This window comes from Conger conger, chromosome 1, assembly GCF_963514075.1.
Source record: "Conger conger chromosome 1, fConCon1.1, whole genome shotgun sequence".
Lineage (NCBI taxonomy): Eukaryota > Metazoa > Chordata > Actinopteri > Anguilliformes > Congridae > Conger > Conger conger.
In genome coordinates this window covers 5007308-5022307 of record NC_083760.1, presented here as the reverse complement: position 1 = coordinate 5022307, position 15000 = coordinate 5007308, and the positions used below count along the sequence as shown (strand labels likewise).

Genomic DNA, 15000 nt, shown 5'->3' with positions numbered 1-15000 from the left:
GCCCTAACTGTTTTTGGTACTGTGCTGTGTGGTGCCAGTTATCACCTTCACAGTCAAAGGAGTTATTTGCAGTTTGTTATTTGTCTTGTGATTGTTTGTCCTCTCAGGTGAGGCGGAAGGTAATGACGCTTTGCGGGACACTTTTGTGAAGGAGCGTCTTTAAAACCACATTGACATTTAAAAGAAAAAAAAAAACGTTTTTCAAAAGAATTGCTCCATTTTCTTGAATTCTGACATTGCGGTTTGGTTTATCGACACATTCAACACCACGGTGCTTATGTTCATCCACCGTCTCTGTATGAACTGGGTGTGCTTCCCTGAAATTCATCTGATACCTCAAGCACCCCCCATCCCCATTCCCCCACCCCTTTTCTGCCTACAGCAAGAAAGGTACGAAAAGTGCCTGAAAAGGTACAAATACTTGTGGCTGGTGGTATAGGTACATAAAGGCACTATAGGTACATAAAATGGTAGCCAGCAATGCCAGCAATATATAAATAAATTGTGCCTTTTCTGCTTTTATGCTCATTTGCACCCAAAGAGAACAATACTGCACTTTCAGGTTACATTTGGGAAGTTTGATGAACGAAGTTGAATGAAGTTTGCTTGATGTACCTCCGCTGTCACAATTTCTGAGAGTTTATAGTCCGTTCCCCTTCACTGGTAAGAGCACTTGCTAGTCTCCCTGACAGAGCCCTGTTGCCTGGTTACCTACACGGTGTCTGTGTGTGTGTTGGCTGCGGTGTTGTTCTCAGGTGTTCGGTTGAAGATGGCGGGGAGTACAAGGCCGTGGCCAAGAGCAGTCTGGGAGAAGCCACCACCTACGCCACGCTGCTGGTGAACTGTAAGAGACTTCTCACCTCCCTCTCTTTTAACCTTGTGCCTGCACTTTCTCATGTATTTTACTGCAAAGTATAGAGGAAGAAAAGCAATATTATAATATATTAATATGTTGTTCATCCCAAAATGTCATATATCTGTGGGTGCCATTTGTGACACCCCCCCCCCCCCCCACACATACACACACACACACCTTCTAAAATTGAGCTTGTGTTGAGAGAGGCATGGTAAAAAGTCTGCCCAAAGACACTCCCGTTTTCATACTGCTGGGGCCGGTAGTTTCACTGATCAATACTGAGGGCAAAAGCCGTGTTGTCCCAGATATTCCCATGTATCATTACCACGGCGCAGAACATGAACAGGGTGCAGAGGAGCAGCATCAGGATTGGATAATCAGCTTAGGCAGATTATTAAAGACACGGCAGGGACCTGCTCACCACATGCATGAGCGAAACAAGCTGAATGAGCGAAACAAGCTGAATGAGCGGAATGAGCAGAATGAGCGGAATGAGCAGAATGAGCGGAATGAGCAGAATGAGCTCAATGAGCGGAATGAGCAGAATGAGCTCAATGAGCGGAATGAGCAGAATGAGCGGAATGAGCGGAATGAGCAGAATGAGCTGAATGAGCAGAATGAGCTGAATGAGCTGAATGAGCGGAATGAGCTGAATGAGCGGAATGAGCGAAACAAGCTGAATGAGCGGAATGAGCAGAATGAGCTCAATGAGCTCAGTGAGCTAGTTTTGAAACTAGCAAAACGAGCGGAACGGGCCACTGTTCAGGACCCGGTGATAATGGACCGTGTCTCCTCCTGTCCTAATTACACCGGGAGGGATAACGAACAGATTCAGCATGGGAGGGGTGTGTGTGTGTCTGTGTGTGTGTGTGTGTGTGTGTGTGGTAACACCACTCAGTTCCTGTGTCTTATTAAAAAAAGGTTTAAGGGAATATTTGATGTGGGCCTTGATATGTGAAGGATCTGACTTTGATGAATGCTCTCTCTTCCTCTTCCTCCTCCTCCTCTTCCTGTCCCTTCCTCCAACCTCCACCCCCAACACCACCCCCTACCCCTCCCCTTTTCTATTCCAGCCTATCAGGGTTTAGAATCTGGGTTGGAGTGCTCCTTGAGTGAAAGTGAGTACCTGCTCTTCTCCGTCCAATCACAAGGCATCTCTTCTTCTCTTATCGTCCCCTTTGAAGTCCTTTCCTTATTGTACTATGTGCTGGGCGGGAGAATATAGTGTTCATGAAAAATCTGTGAAAACCTGTTAAGCAGTAAAATCCTGTAAAGATATACAAACACTTTACCGTACTGTCTACTGTACTGGAGTGCTTTCTCCCGAAACACTGCAAGCTGCCCAAAGGTCCATTTTCAAAGGTGGCCTTTGGAGGGAAAGCAACCGACACTCTGGAGAGTAAACATCGAACACGATATTAGTAATCTCAGGATGTGACTGAGGAAGAACAGAGTGTGCACCGTCTCCGTTTTCTATCACAGCAATCGGCAGAAGGCAGGCTCGGCCGGAGGGGGAAAGTGGCGGCCGCTGTAAAACTGTAGATAAACGGTAATAGCCACCGCTAAATGGCGAATCAAATATAACGTTATAGGCAATAACGGGCAGTAGTTCGGCTGCATCCTGTGCAGATGTTTCTTAGGGCCTGATATTTCAGAGCGGACCATAATCATAATTCTCATAACCGCCATTGTTTGGGTTACGAATGCAAAAAGTCTTGTTTCTTTCTGCCCCACAAATCTTCTTTTGTGAGACACTTTTTTTGTTTTGTTTTGTTCCATGCTCGACTGCCTCTACAAATGGCTTGTCAAGAATGTGTACCTTTTGAAAATGTCAACCCACCTGCTACCTGCTAATTTCTGTCTGACTTCCCATCCCCCTGATGTTTATTCCTGTTCAACCGCCACACACAAGTGATGTAGCACTGCTCCTGAAAATGTAAATTGCCATTTAGTTTAGCTTTCAACAAGCCTCTCAAAATCAGTTAATTAAAACCTGATTCAGTCTCAGTCTGTAGATTTTTTTGTTTGTTTGGTTTTCTTTTAGTTTTTTGGGGGGAGACTGCGAGCTACAGACAGAAATCATCACAATCAGTCCTTTCAGAAAAGTAATGTAGTTGGCAAGTTGTCATGGCTTGGTATTAATAGTCTTTCACAAGCACCTGGTGCGAACAGCTATGCTTTTTTGAGAATGAGCGTGGTATAGGTACCGTAACTTGTACGGTGGAATTCTTGTTGCCAACAAAAATAAAGAAATAATAAATACAAAACAATTAAATAGCACCAAGGAATGAGTAATAAGCAGGGTAAACTAATTTAAGTGCACAACAGTGACCGTTATGCAGGTCAGGTGACCAGTATAGTACAGTTTAATTCAGTGCAATGGGCGATGTACAAATTAGTAATAAGCTATGTATGTTATGAGCTAAGGTTGTAGTGCAATACAAGAGTACTAGTTACAGGAATAGATGGAATGCAAGTATGAATACAACTGAAAATGAATGACACAATTAGAGTGAATCTCAGTCATGGTCGTGCTATGGTGATTCCCAGCATCTGTAGTTCATACAGGTGAGTTATTATAATAGTTAATCCTTGCATTATATAGCAGTTTTTTCCACACTCAAAGTGCTTTACAGGGGTGAGGGGGGAACCTCACTCGCTCGACCACCACCGATGTGCAGCCCCCTACGGGGTCATGTTTTGATGAAACGGCAGCCATTTTGTGCCAGAATGCTCACCACACATCAGCTGGAGGTGGAGAGGGAGAGAAGACGTTTTCAGTGAATGTTGGGAATTTAGCCAGGCCACTGGGGGGAACCCCATACTCCTTTGCGCAGAGTGTTACGGGCTATTTATTTATTTTTTTTACCTGTGTGGAAGGTGTTATGTCAGCGGTCTTCCCCTCCCGTCCAGGCCCGGTTCCGGAGCCAGAGGCCCGGTTTGCGTCCGCCTTCCCGCCGTCCTTCACCCGCGAGGGGGAGTCCATCACGCTGCGCTGCGATTTCTCCTCGGCCCTCCTGCCCTCCCAGCAGGACGTGGCCTGGTTCTGCGACGGTGAGCCGCCACGCCGCTCGTTAGCTCGTTAGCGCTCCGGGAGAGCTCGTTAGCGCTTAGCACGTTAGCGCTCCGGGAGAGCTCATTAGCGCTTAGCACGTTAGCGTTCCCGGGGCTATCGGTGCGAATGTGCGGGGGATGCCGTGTGATGTGTGACCGCTTCAAAAGCCATGTCCCTACTTACTAGGTGTGTGTGTGTGTGTGTGTCCATGCTAGGTATGTGTGTGTGTGTGTGTCTGTACTTAATTGATGTGACACGAACTCAGAGCTTAAAACTACATTTTCTATGCACGTTTTTTTTTGTTGAAAAAATGCTTAGAAACGATGGTCTACTTGGCGTGTATGTGTTTATGTGTGTGCATGCTTGTGTGCATGTGGCTAAGTATATTAGTGTGTGTGTGTGTGTGTGTGTGTGTGTGGGTGGGTGTGCAGTCCTCCGTGTGTAGTTCACTGAAAGATGTGACCCTCCCCCTCCCCCCCCTCTAGGACTTCCTGTCCGTAGTTCCAGCAGGGCGGAGCTACAGACAGGCTCCGCCTCCAGCTCCCTGACCCTGAAGGGCGTGCACAAGGAGCAGGAGGGCGTGTACACGGTCCGTCTGAGCACCAGCGAGGGGGTCAAAGAGCACAAGGCCTACGTCTACGTCACAGGTGAGGCCGGTCTGGGCATGTGCAGAGGTGACCAATCAAAGCATTTAAAGGCCCAATTAGGTTAAAACATTGTTACAAGACCATTGAAGTCCCTCACTGACATGTTGACTCACCATCTGCCTGTGTTTATAGTCATGTATGGTTAAAATCAAATTATGCAGCTGACAGCCAGACACCGAAATCATTGTATAGCTATACACTAATTCAAGCTCATTGGTTGAGAATTGGTTCAAATTGCCACAGCCAATGAGTTCACAGAGAAGGGGTGGGATAGACAGTGTTGTGGTTTGAGCGTGTTTGTTGCTGCAATTCCTCTCTTCACCGTCAGAAGTCCGAAATTACCTATTGTACCTTTAACTACACAATTAGCCTCACCTCACCTGGTCTGGTGGGTGTTGGGGTTGAAATCGGCTGTGGACTTTAAAGTAATCTCAAACCTTAAAGGGTTAGGAGCACCAGTGCATGAGAACCAAGCACATCGGGGGAAAGGCCCCAAAAAAATAGTATATTACCAAAAATATCCTCCCCACCAACTGCCTGCTGAAGCATTTATGCCCCTCCACGTGACCCCCCCCCCCCCCCCAGCCCTGGTGCTGTACTCACACCCCCCTGGGCTGCAGACGTCCAGCCGGAGTAACACCGTAACCTCAGTGACTGTGCGGACACTGGCTCTCCTGCCTCGTTAAGCTGTCCGGGTCAGCCTCCTGCTAGGAGTTATAATTACGGAGAGCGCCTGACTTGGCAGTGCTTTTTTTTCTCTCTTTTTTTTTTTAAACCCCCTACCTGCTACTCATTTCCCGGGTAGAATTAGCATGATAATTATTTTTAGGGGGCGGCACGGATGGTGCAGTGGGTAGCACTGCCGGAGGTCCCGGGGCCTCTCTGTGCGGAGTTTGCATGTTCTCCCCGTGTCTGCGTGGGTTTCCTCCAGGTGCTCCGGTTTCCTCCCACAGTCCAAAGACATGCAGGTTAGGCTGATTGGAGAGTCTAAATTGCCCGTAGGTATGAGTGTGTGAGTGAATGGTGTGTGCCCCCTACGACCGTGTTCAGGATAAGCAGGTTAAGATAATGGATGGATGGATGGATGGATGGATGGATGATTTTAAGGAAAGGAGGTAGTATAACAGGGGAATGCAAGCCCTGTTTGGATCTGAGAGCGATTTGCTCTCTCGCCTTCTGAGGAGATCAGAAGCGGGGCGCTGCAATGTGAAAGCTACAGCTGCCCACCACAGCTAAATACTTTACAATAACTCTCAGTTATGAATGCTTAATAATTTATTTATGAACATGTAACACTGGCGGCACGGATGGTGCAGTGGGTAGCACTGCCGCCTCACAGCAAGGAGGTCCTGGGCTCGAATCCCCGTCGGCCGGGGCCTCTCTGTGTGGAGTTTGCATGTTCTCCCCGTGTCTGCGTGGGTTTCCTCCCACAGTCCAAAGACATGCAGGACAGGCTGATTAGAGAGTCTAAATTGCCCGTAGGTATGAGTGTGTGAGTGAATGGTGTGTGTGCCCTGCGATGGACTGCTGATCTGTCCAGGGTGTATTCCTGCCTTTCGCCCAATGTATGCTGGGATAGGCTCCAGCCCCCCTGCGACCCTGTTCAGGATAAGCGGGTTAGGATAATGGATGGATGGAACATGTAACACTTGTTTAGGGAACACATTATTGACTTGGAGCTCCACGTTAATTAATAGTTCAAACAGTACCCACTTTTTAAATACTAGATAATGAGCAATTTTAATATACAGTAATTCAATAACAGCGCAATATTATTATTAAGAACCATAGTAAAACTCACAGCCGGCCAGACCCGGGTTTCCATAACAACACGCCTGTCAGCTTTCATTAGGGTAGGTGAACGAGAGAAGATGCTTTTTTTAAAAATGATTTTAATGCGGCGTGGATTTATTCATGACCCAATAAGCATTTCTAACTGCACTTAGTGTCCGCGTCACCTGGAGGAACTCCATTAGTCCAGTGCCGGTTGAACATCCCGGTGCGTATGTTGACTCGTGTTCCACAACACTGAAATAATGGCCCACCTTGTCACAAGTCTCTTCAGCAGCTTCACGGCAATTTATCAACACCTCATGTCGAGCTTGGCTGGGCAATTAAGGTATAAAAATTACAAGGGAAAGGGTTTAGATTATGTATCATACTTTACATCCGTCCATGTGGACTCTATAGATGACCTGCTGGTTTAGTACCTGAACTGTTACCGTCTCAACCTATAGGCCAGCGGAGGATGGGCATCCCCCTATAGCCGGGTTCCTCCAGAGATTTCTTCCCATGGGGGAAGTTTTTTCTCGCCACTGTTCGAGGGTTTTTCTCCTCCTAGGGAGTCGTTTACCTCGTCTGCTCTTTGGGACAGTCCGCTGTGAAAGGCGCTATACAAATACACGCTCTGTGTGACTGTGTAGTCTCATTCTCTGTCCATCACCCCCCCCCCCATCCCATACCCCCCACCCCTCACCCCTGTGCCCCCCACCCTACTGTACCCCCCACCCCGGTACCCCTCTTCCTCCACGTCTCCTCTCAGACGGGACGTCCCCCACTGTGGGGTCCCCCGCCTCCCCCCTGAGTGTGCGGTGCAGCGATGTGAACCGGGACTACGTCTTCCTCACCTGGAGCCCCCCCAGTGCGGACGGAGCCGGCCCCGTGCTGGGCTACTACGTGGAGAAGTGAGGGGGGGCGGGGGGGCAGATCCACGGGCGTATATCTAACATCACTAACGCACTCATGCAAATGAACCATTCTCTTTTTTTTTTTTTTTTTTTTTTTTTAGGCCTTTTTCAGCTTTATTGGACAGTATATAGTATAGAGAGACAGGAAGAATGGGAGCGAGAGAGAGAGGGGAAGATATGCAACAAATGTCAGGCGGTCGGATTCGAACCGCCGACGTCGCGGCTCGCAATGAGCATGCGGTCAGTGCTCTGCAGGCTGCGCCACCGAGACACCCCCCAAATGAACCATTCTCAGCGAGAACCAGGAGTGGGAATCAGAAATTCATAAGCATTACGTCAGGTTGCGCACAACAAGGGCCGATCCGTTTCAGGATTTCGCGCCAACTTCTGGTCTTAATTATTCACCGATTCTTCACGCCCTGGAAATCGGTTTGAATAGTATACCGGACCGCGGAGAAGCGCCACCGACACATTCTGCAATTGCGAGAATATAATAAGATATAAAAGTAAAATGTTCTGTGTTAAAACAACTCTTGCAGAGTACATATAACCCTGATTGGACTTCTGTAGTGAGCGCCATAATGTTTCGGACAGAGGCATTTTCTTTCTTGATTTGGCTCTGTCCTGTAAAGTGTGATTTGTGATCAAACGGATGTGCAGATGTGCTTATAGTGCAAATTCCAAGCTTTTATTAAAGCATGTTTTCATACACTTTGGTTTCACCACATAGAAATCAGCCCGCTGTGTGCATACCTCCACCCCCCCCCCCTCGCCCTCATTTCAGGGCGCCATCATGTCTTGGGAGATATTAATGTTCCATATGTACTCTATTGGATTTGAATTAACAACACTTAAATTTACTTCGTACATTTTGTGCGGATGAGGGGGGGATGGGGAGCTAAGAGGCAGTCTGAAAAGAGAGAGAGTGAGAGAGAGGGGGGGGGCTTTAATGTAATGATTCTAGCATCCTGACCTCCACGGGGGTTTATTCCATTACGGTGGGGGGTGTACACAGTACAGGCAGGCATCATTAATCTGTTTTGCAGCCACTCTCTCTCCAGAGTGACTAACATGGCTTATAATATCACATTCGGTCCATCATTTTATACAGCCGGATATTTATTTACCAGCAGAAGACGGCTCTCCTCTTGCCCGATGCACCCTGGGATAGGCTTCCCAGCACCCCCAGAGATCCTGACCAGGAATAAAACGGGTTAGATAATGGATGGATGGGCCTGCCACTTTTGAGTCTGGCTATTCCCAAGATGGCTGCCTCTCGGGCACGGAGGGGGCTCTTCCCGCTCCTGGCTGGTCGTTATGACAGTTTAGACAGGAGATACCGTCACGAATGTCCTGGAGAAAGTGCAACATAAATACATTTTGATTTGACGTGATCTGATTTGAACTTTGTGAAACCGTTGAGATTAAATGGCCTTGCTGTAAAAGCTCTGAGTCAGAAATCCATTACCCTGCGCTTCTGCCCGGCTGCTCGACTTTCCCGCTCCCCACACACGCTAATGGAGAAACAAATGTCCTTCAGAAAAAAATCCTTTTCCTTAAATTAAAGGATCAAATTATATTTCCTGTGTGTCCAAAACTGGGGTCCGCACAGGAATAGCAAGATATTTCTGTGTGTGTGTGTGTGTGTGTGTGTGTGTGTGTGTGTGTGTGTGTGAGTGTGTGTGTGTGTGTGTGTGTTTGTGTGTGTGTGTGAGTGTGTGTGTGTGTGAGTGAGTGAGTGTGTGTGTGTGTGTGTGTGTGAGTGCGTGTGTGTGTGTGTGTGTGTGTGTGTGAGAGTGTGTGTGTGTGTGTGTGTGAGAGAGAGAGTGTGTGTGTGTGTGTGTGTGTATGTGTGTGTGTGTGAGAGAGAGTGTGTGTGAGAGTGTGTGTGTGTGTGTGTGTTTGTGTGTGCATGTTCTCCCCGTGTCTGCATGGGTTTCCTCCAGGTACTCTGGTTTCCTCCCACAGTCCAAAGACATGCTGGTGAAACAACATGGAGACTGTAAATTGCCCCCAGGCGCTTAGCCCAGATTACCTGGAGTCAGGTGGGGGCAGTGCGAGTGATTTAGGGAACGCGTGTCGGACGTAGAGCTGTGCAGTAAGCAGTACAGGAGCAGGCGCTGCCGGTGGTGCACACGCTGGGATAGAGCCACCGGCCGACGCACGCTTCCGTCCGCAGCCTCCCTGGGAATTCACAGCTCTCCGCCATTTTGTCTGCTCCTGCCGTAGAGCCGCCAATTAAGCGCAGGTGACAGCTGGACGTGACAGAGCGCGTCAGCGTGAGTGACAGACGCCGAACGGTTCGGGGACGTCCCCCAGCTGCTGAGGTGTTCAGGCGAATGTTTCCCCACCTACCTGGTTGATAATAACGTCCCCCGGTCATAAATGTTGCTGTACCGTTTATTTAAAATTTATTATTTGAAAAACCTGGGGAGGAAGTCCCTGTGCAAATGATTCTGGGAAAGGTCGATTGGGCATGAACGTTGTTTATACTGGACGGCCGATGAGCAGGCAATCATCCGATCCTGGCAGGGGCCTGACAGCTGAAGAGTGCTCTCACATCAGGATGAGAAACCAGTGAGACAGGTTTGGTTTTGTCACCAATGTGTGAGAGAGAGAGAGGGAGAGAGAGAGAGATTGAGTTTTAACACACCTTTATTATGACAGTACAACAAGACATCACAAGGCACAGAGAGCCGTCAGCCCCCACAAAGCACAAGGAAATGAGAGAGAGAAAGAGAAGAAAGAGAATGAGGCAGAGAGAGAGAAACAAAGGCCAAGTCCTTGACACCTCTGATATAACGTCCATCTGGAGAAGTGGCAATGCCAGGCTTATGATGAATGGCCCAGTTAATATCGATAATGAGATTGCAGGGATTGTGTGGCCTCCCATTGTCTTGTGACTGTGCCATGTGTGTGTGTACGCGTGTGTTTGTGTGTGTGTGAGTGTGTGAGTATGTATGTGTGTGTCTGTCTGTGTGTGTGAGTGTGCGTATGTCCCACAATGTGCGTGTGTGTGCATGCATGTGTGTGTATGTGTGTATGTGTGATTGTATGTCCACAATGTGTGCATGTGTGTGTCTGTGTGTATGCGTATGTCTGTGTGCTTATATGCATATGTGCATGTGTGTGTGCATGCATGTGTGTGTATGTGTGATTGTGTGTATGTCCACAATGTGTGCATGCATGTGTGCATGTGTGTGTCTGTCTGTGTGTGCGTGTGTGTGTGTGTGTATGCATGTGTGCATATATGCATGTGTGTGTATGCATATGTGTGCGTGTGCGTGTGTGCATGTCTGTGTGTGTGTATGCATATGTGTGTGTGTGTGTGCACGTGTGCGGGTGTGTGTGTGTATGTATATGTGTGTGTGCGTGTGCGGGTGTGTGTGTATGCATATATATGTGTGTGTGTGTGTGTGTGTGTGTGTGCAGAACTGCAGACAGGGCAGCAGAAGGCAGAAAGTGGCAGTAGAATGACTCTCGGAACCCGCCGTCCCGTCTCCTAGCAACGGCGGCACACACTGAGAAGCCCTGCGCTGTGTTATCAGGCCGCTGTTGACTCTGCCAGGTGATGCTGTTTCACGCCGGCTGCGTTTTTACTGTACCCCCCCCCCCCCCTCCCGCCCCCCCCTTATCGCTGCTGTCGGCCACAATCAGAGTCGTGTGGCAGGGCATTAAACGCCCGCCTCACAGAAAGGGAACACACGTCACACCGCCATCCAGGATCGCTTCACCTTTTTATATCCTTCTCTCCATCTGTGTCACTCGCTCGCTCCTTTCCCTCTCCTTTCTGTTCAGTTTCAGTTCATTTACACGCTGCCTCTCGCTGGCGGGAGTTACTGGAGCCGTATTTCACTGCGTGAATCATGGGAAATAAAAACTGCTCCCTATAGTCTAACTGTACCATTTAAGGAACAAGGAAATGTCTATATTTATAAGGCAACTAAATGTGTGATGCTGAAGTATGAGATATTAGTGTGAGCAACAGATAACATTTAACCCCAAGACCACAGAAGTTAGTTGTTCCCTGAAAAACAGGGGCGGCTCGTCCGACCTTGTAATTGCTTTGGATTCAAATACTGCTCCGTGCTTTGTTGAGCATATCTGGTGCGCTGGAGCTCACAAAATACTCTCAAAAAAAAAAAAAGTGCAAACCCCGTCCTCTTGGTTGGTTCAGTTGCACCAGGCAAGATCAGTCGAGCACGGAAGAGCATTTGAGTCCAAGCCGATCCCCGTTTGACCGCGGTGTTCGGCGCTGACGTGCGAGCCGTGCGCCCCGCAGGTTTGATATGAGCGTGGGGAGGTGGGCGCGCTGCCCGGGGGTGCAGAGGGCCTGCTGCGCCCCGGTCACGGGGCTGAAGGACGGGGGGATGTACCAGTTCAGGGTGCTGGCGCTCAACCAGGCGGGGGTGGGCCGCCCCTCCAAAGCCACCGACCCCGTCCTCCTGAGCGACCCGGCCGAGCCCGGCAGGACCATGGGTAACTCTCTCTCCCCATCTCCTCCCTCTCTCCATCTCTCTCTCCCTCCTCTCCTCCCTCTCTCTCTCTCTCTCTCCCTCCTCTCCTCCCTCTCCCTCCATCTCTCTCTCTCTCCTCTCCTCCCTCTCCCTCCATCTCTCTCTCCCTCCTCTCCTCCCTCTCCCTCCATCTCTCTCTCCCTCCTCTCCTCCTTCTCTCCATCTCTCTCTACCTCCTCTCCTCCCTCTCTCCATCTCTCTCTCCCTCCTCTCCTCCCTCTCCTCCCTCTCCCTCTCTCTCCTCTCCTCCCTCTCTTCATCTCTCTCTCCCTCCTCTCCTCCCTCTCTTCATCTCTCTCTCCCTCCTCTCCTCCCTCTCTCCATCTCTCTCTATCTCCTCTCCTCCCTCTCTCTCCATCTCTCTCTCCCTCCTCTCCTCCCTCTCTCTCATCTCTCTCTCCCTCCTCTCCTCCCTCTCTCTCCCTCCTCTCCTCCCTCTCCCTCCATCTCTCTCTCCCTCCTCTCCTCCCTCTCTCCATCTCTCTCTATCTCCTCTCCTCCCTCTCTCTCCATCTCTCTCCCTCCTCTCCTCCCTCTCTCTCATCTCTCTCTCCCTCCTCTCCTCCCTCTCTCTCCATCTCTCTCTCCCTCCTCTCCTCCTTCTCCCTCCATCTCTTTCTCTATCTCCTCTCCTCCCTCTCTCCATCTCTCTCCCTCCTCTCCTCCCTCTCCCTCCATCTCTCTCTACCTCCTCTCCTCCCTCTCTCTCCATCTCTCTCCCTCCTCTCCTCCCTCTCCCTCCATCTCTCTCTACCTCCTCTCCTCCCTCTCTCCATCTCTCTCTACCTCCTCTCCTCCCTCTCTCTCCATCTCTCTCTCTACCTCCTCTCCTCCCTCTCCATCTCTCTCTACCTCCTCTCCTCCCTCTCTCCATCTCTCTCTCTACTTCCTCTCCTCCCTCTCTCTCCATCTCTCTCTACCTCCTCCTCCCTCTCCCTCCATCTATTCTCTCTCCTCTCCTCCCTCTCTCTCCATCTCTCTCTACCTCCTCTCCTCCCCGCCATCTTCTCTCCCTACCTCCTCTCCTCCCTCTCTCCATCTATTCTCTCTCCCTCCTCTCCAGCTTTTCTCTCTGTCTCTCTAACTTGTTTCTCTCCTCCTCTGTCCGTCTCTCTCCCTCCCTGTCTCTCGCTCCACCATTCCTCTCGCTCAATGTTAAAATGCTTTAATGGAGCGTCTATTTCAGTACATTCCCAAATATAATCAGTCTCTATAATCTCTCCCTCTCTCTGTCTCTCTCTCTCTCTCTCTCATCTCTCTCCCTCTCTCTCTCTATCTCCCTCCCTCTCTCTCTCTATCTCCCTCCCTCTCTTTCTCTCAGTGGTGAAATTGGACAGGGGAAAGGAGATTATCATCACTAAAGACCAACTGGAAGGTGACAGCACTACACACACACACACACACACACACACACACACACACACACGCATAGATGCATACATATACCCGCATTCACACATACAGACACACTCAAATGTGCACGCAGACAATACATATATTCATGGACACAAGTAATGTTTCTGTGAAGAGGCGAGACTGTTGGGTTGTCTAAGGACACGATGCGGCGTCTCCCAATTACTCTCCACATCAGCGTCTCCGTACACCTGTGCGTTTACGATCCGCTCTGAAAACAACGCTGATAATGAAGGCGCGGGTTTTATGGCTGCCTTTCTGCTCTGCAGCGAATATAAATCTGCCATGTCCACACAGAGATAAAGACATCCTGACCAATAGCAGGACACAATTCAAGCCAGCTCAACCAATGAGCTTCCAGCATAGGCTTAAAACTTGGTATACTGTAACCATACACAATGACTTGTTTCCTTTTAGAGGAAGCAGGCCACACTGGTTTAAATTGAAACGTTTAATAGTTTTAGCTGGTCACTCAGCTTTTCACCAGCTGACCAGTCTGTATAGTCCGCTAGTCCATTACATTACGTTAATGGCATTTGGCAGACGCTCTTATCCAGAGCGACGTACAACAAAGTGCATACCCATAACCAGGGTCCACCAGCTTGACTGCCAGCGTACTCTACCAGCTGGCTTTGACAAGCTTTTCCCAGCTAGAGGCCAGCTTTGACCCGCCAAAGGCCAACTATGACCAACTAGAAACGTTGAAAAAACAGCTTAAACTATCAAACCGGCGTAGCAGCCCCCTGGTCTTAGCTGGACGTTTCGGCTGGGAGTGTGGAGGCTTGCGAGTAACTCCCCGCCCCTCCTCCTCCCACACCGCACCGCACCTGTTCAGGTGAAATTCGGGTTCCCCTCCCCCCCACGGACGTCCACGCCTCTGAGGTGAGGGACACCTACGCTGTGCTGAGCTGGAGCGAGCCGGACCCCCGCGGGAGAGAGAAACTCACCTTCTATGTGGAGCAGGTGAGAGAAACCTGCAGTCCGGTGTTGCCTAGAGACCGCCTGCTAACAGCTAACTGCTAACAACTGACAGCTACCTGCTAAGCATGAACAGCTAACCACTAACTGCTAAAATGCTAACCGCTAACCAGTTACAGCTAACTGCTAACAACTAACCGCTAACTGCTAACTGCCAAGAAGCTAACAGCTAAACACTAAAAGCTTACCATTAACCACTAATGGCTAACTGCTAACCACTAACTGCTGATTGCTGAGAAAGGAAACATTGAACTCAGCACAATAACAACAAATGGCAAAATGTGAAACTGAACCCCCCTAACCATTACATTACATTAATGGCATTTGGCAGACGCTCTTATCCAGAGCGACGTACAACAAAGTGCATACCCATAACCAGGGATAAGTGCATAACTAGAAGCTACTTACTACCAGGAAAGCTTTAAATTCCACTCTAACAACAAGAAACACCAAAGTATGAAATTAACCTCCTAAGACCCGCACTCTTTTTTGGTATGCATTTCTAATTTCTCTTTGCTATTTGGGCTTATTGGGACCTGATAAGTATAAAAACTAAGCATCATCTTTTGACATGATGTAGTTTTTGAGAAAAATGATGTCCACATATGTGGACTCTCGGTCTTAAGAATGAAGTATTATGGTTGTACAGCCCAAAATGTGGAGTCCACGCATGTGTACGCCAGGTCTTAGGAGGTTAAGCACACTAATCACAAACAGTTAAGCATTTCCCTCAACAAAGTAGCCAAGGTCAGCAGTGCACAGTTTTCCCATTGTTCTTGGTCTGCTGTCTCGGTCTTGATATTCACAAATAAACGCACTCTTCACAGGGTTAAATGAGATGCAGGGA

General features: G+C 49.1%; 1 protein-coding gene across 1 annotated transcript in view; it reads left to right on the top strand.

Moving 5' to 3' along the window:
* myom3 (myomesin 3) overlaps nt 1-15000 on the top strand; it is a 76504-nt gene that overhangs the window by 27253 nt on the left and 34251 nt on the right. The window contains exons 6-13 of the mRNA XM_061255471.1: nt 756-844; nt 1930-1974; nt 3770-3910; nt 4397-4558; nt 7101-7242; nt 11528-11724; nt 13084-13137; nt 14011-14138. Coding sequence (XP_061111455.1) covers nt 756-844; nt 1930-1974; nt 3770-3910; nt 4397-4558; nt 7101-7242; nt 11528-11724; nt 13084-13137; nt 14011-14138 — 958 coding nt within the window. The remainder of the gene's footprint in view (nt 1-755; nt 845-1929; nt 1975-3769; nt 3911-4396; nt 4559-7100; nt 7243-11527; nt 11725-13083; nt 13138-14010; nt 14139-15000) is intronic.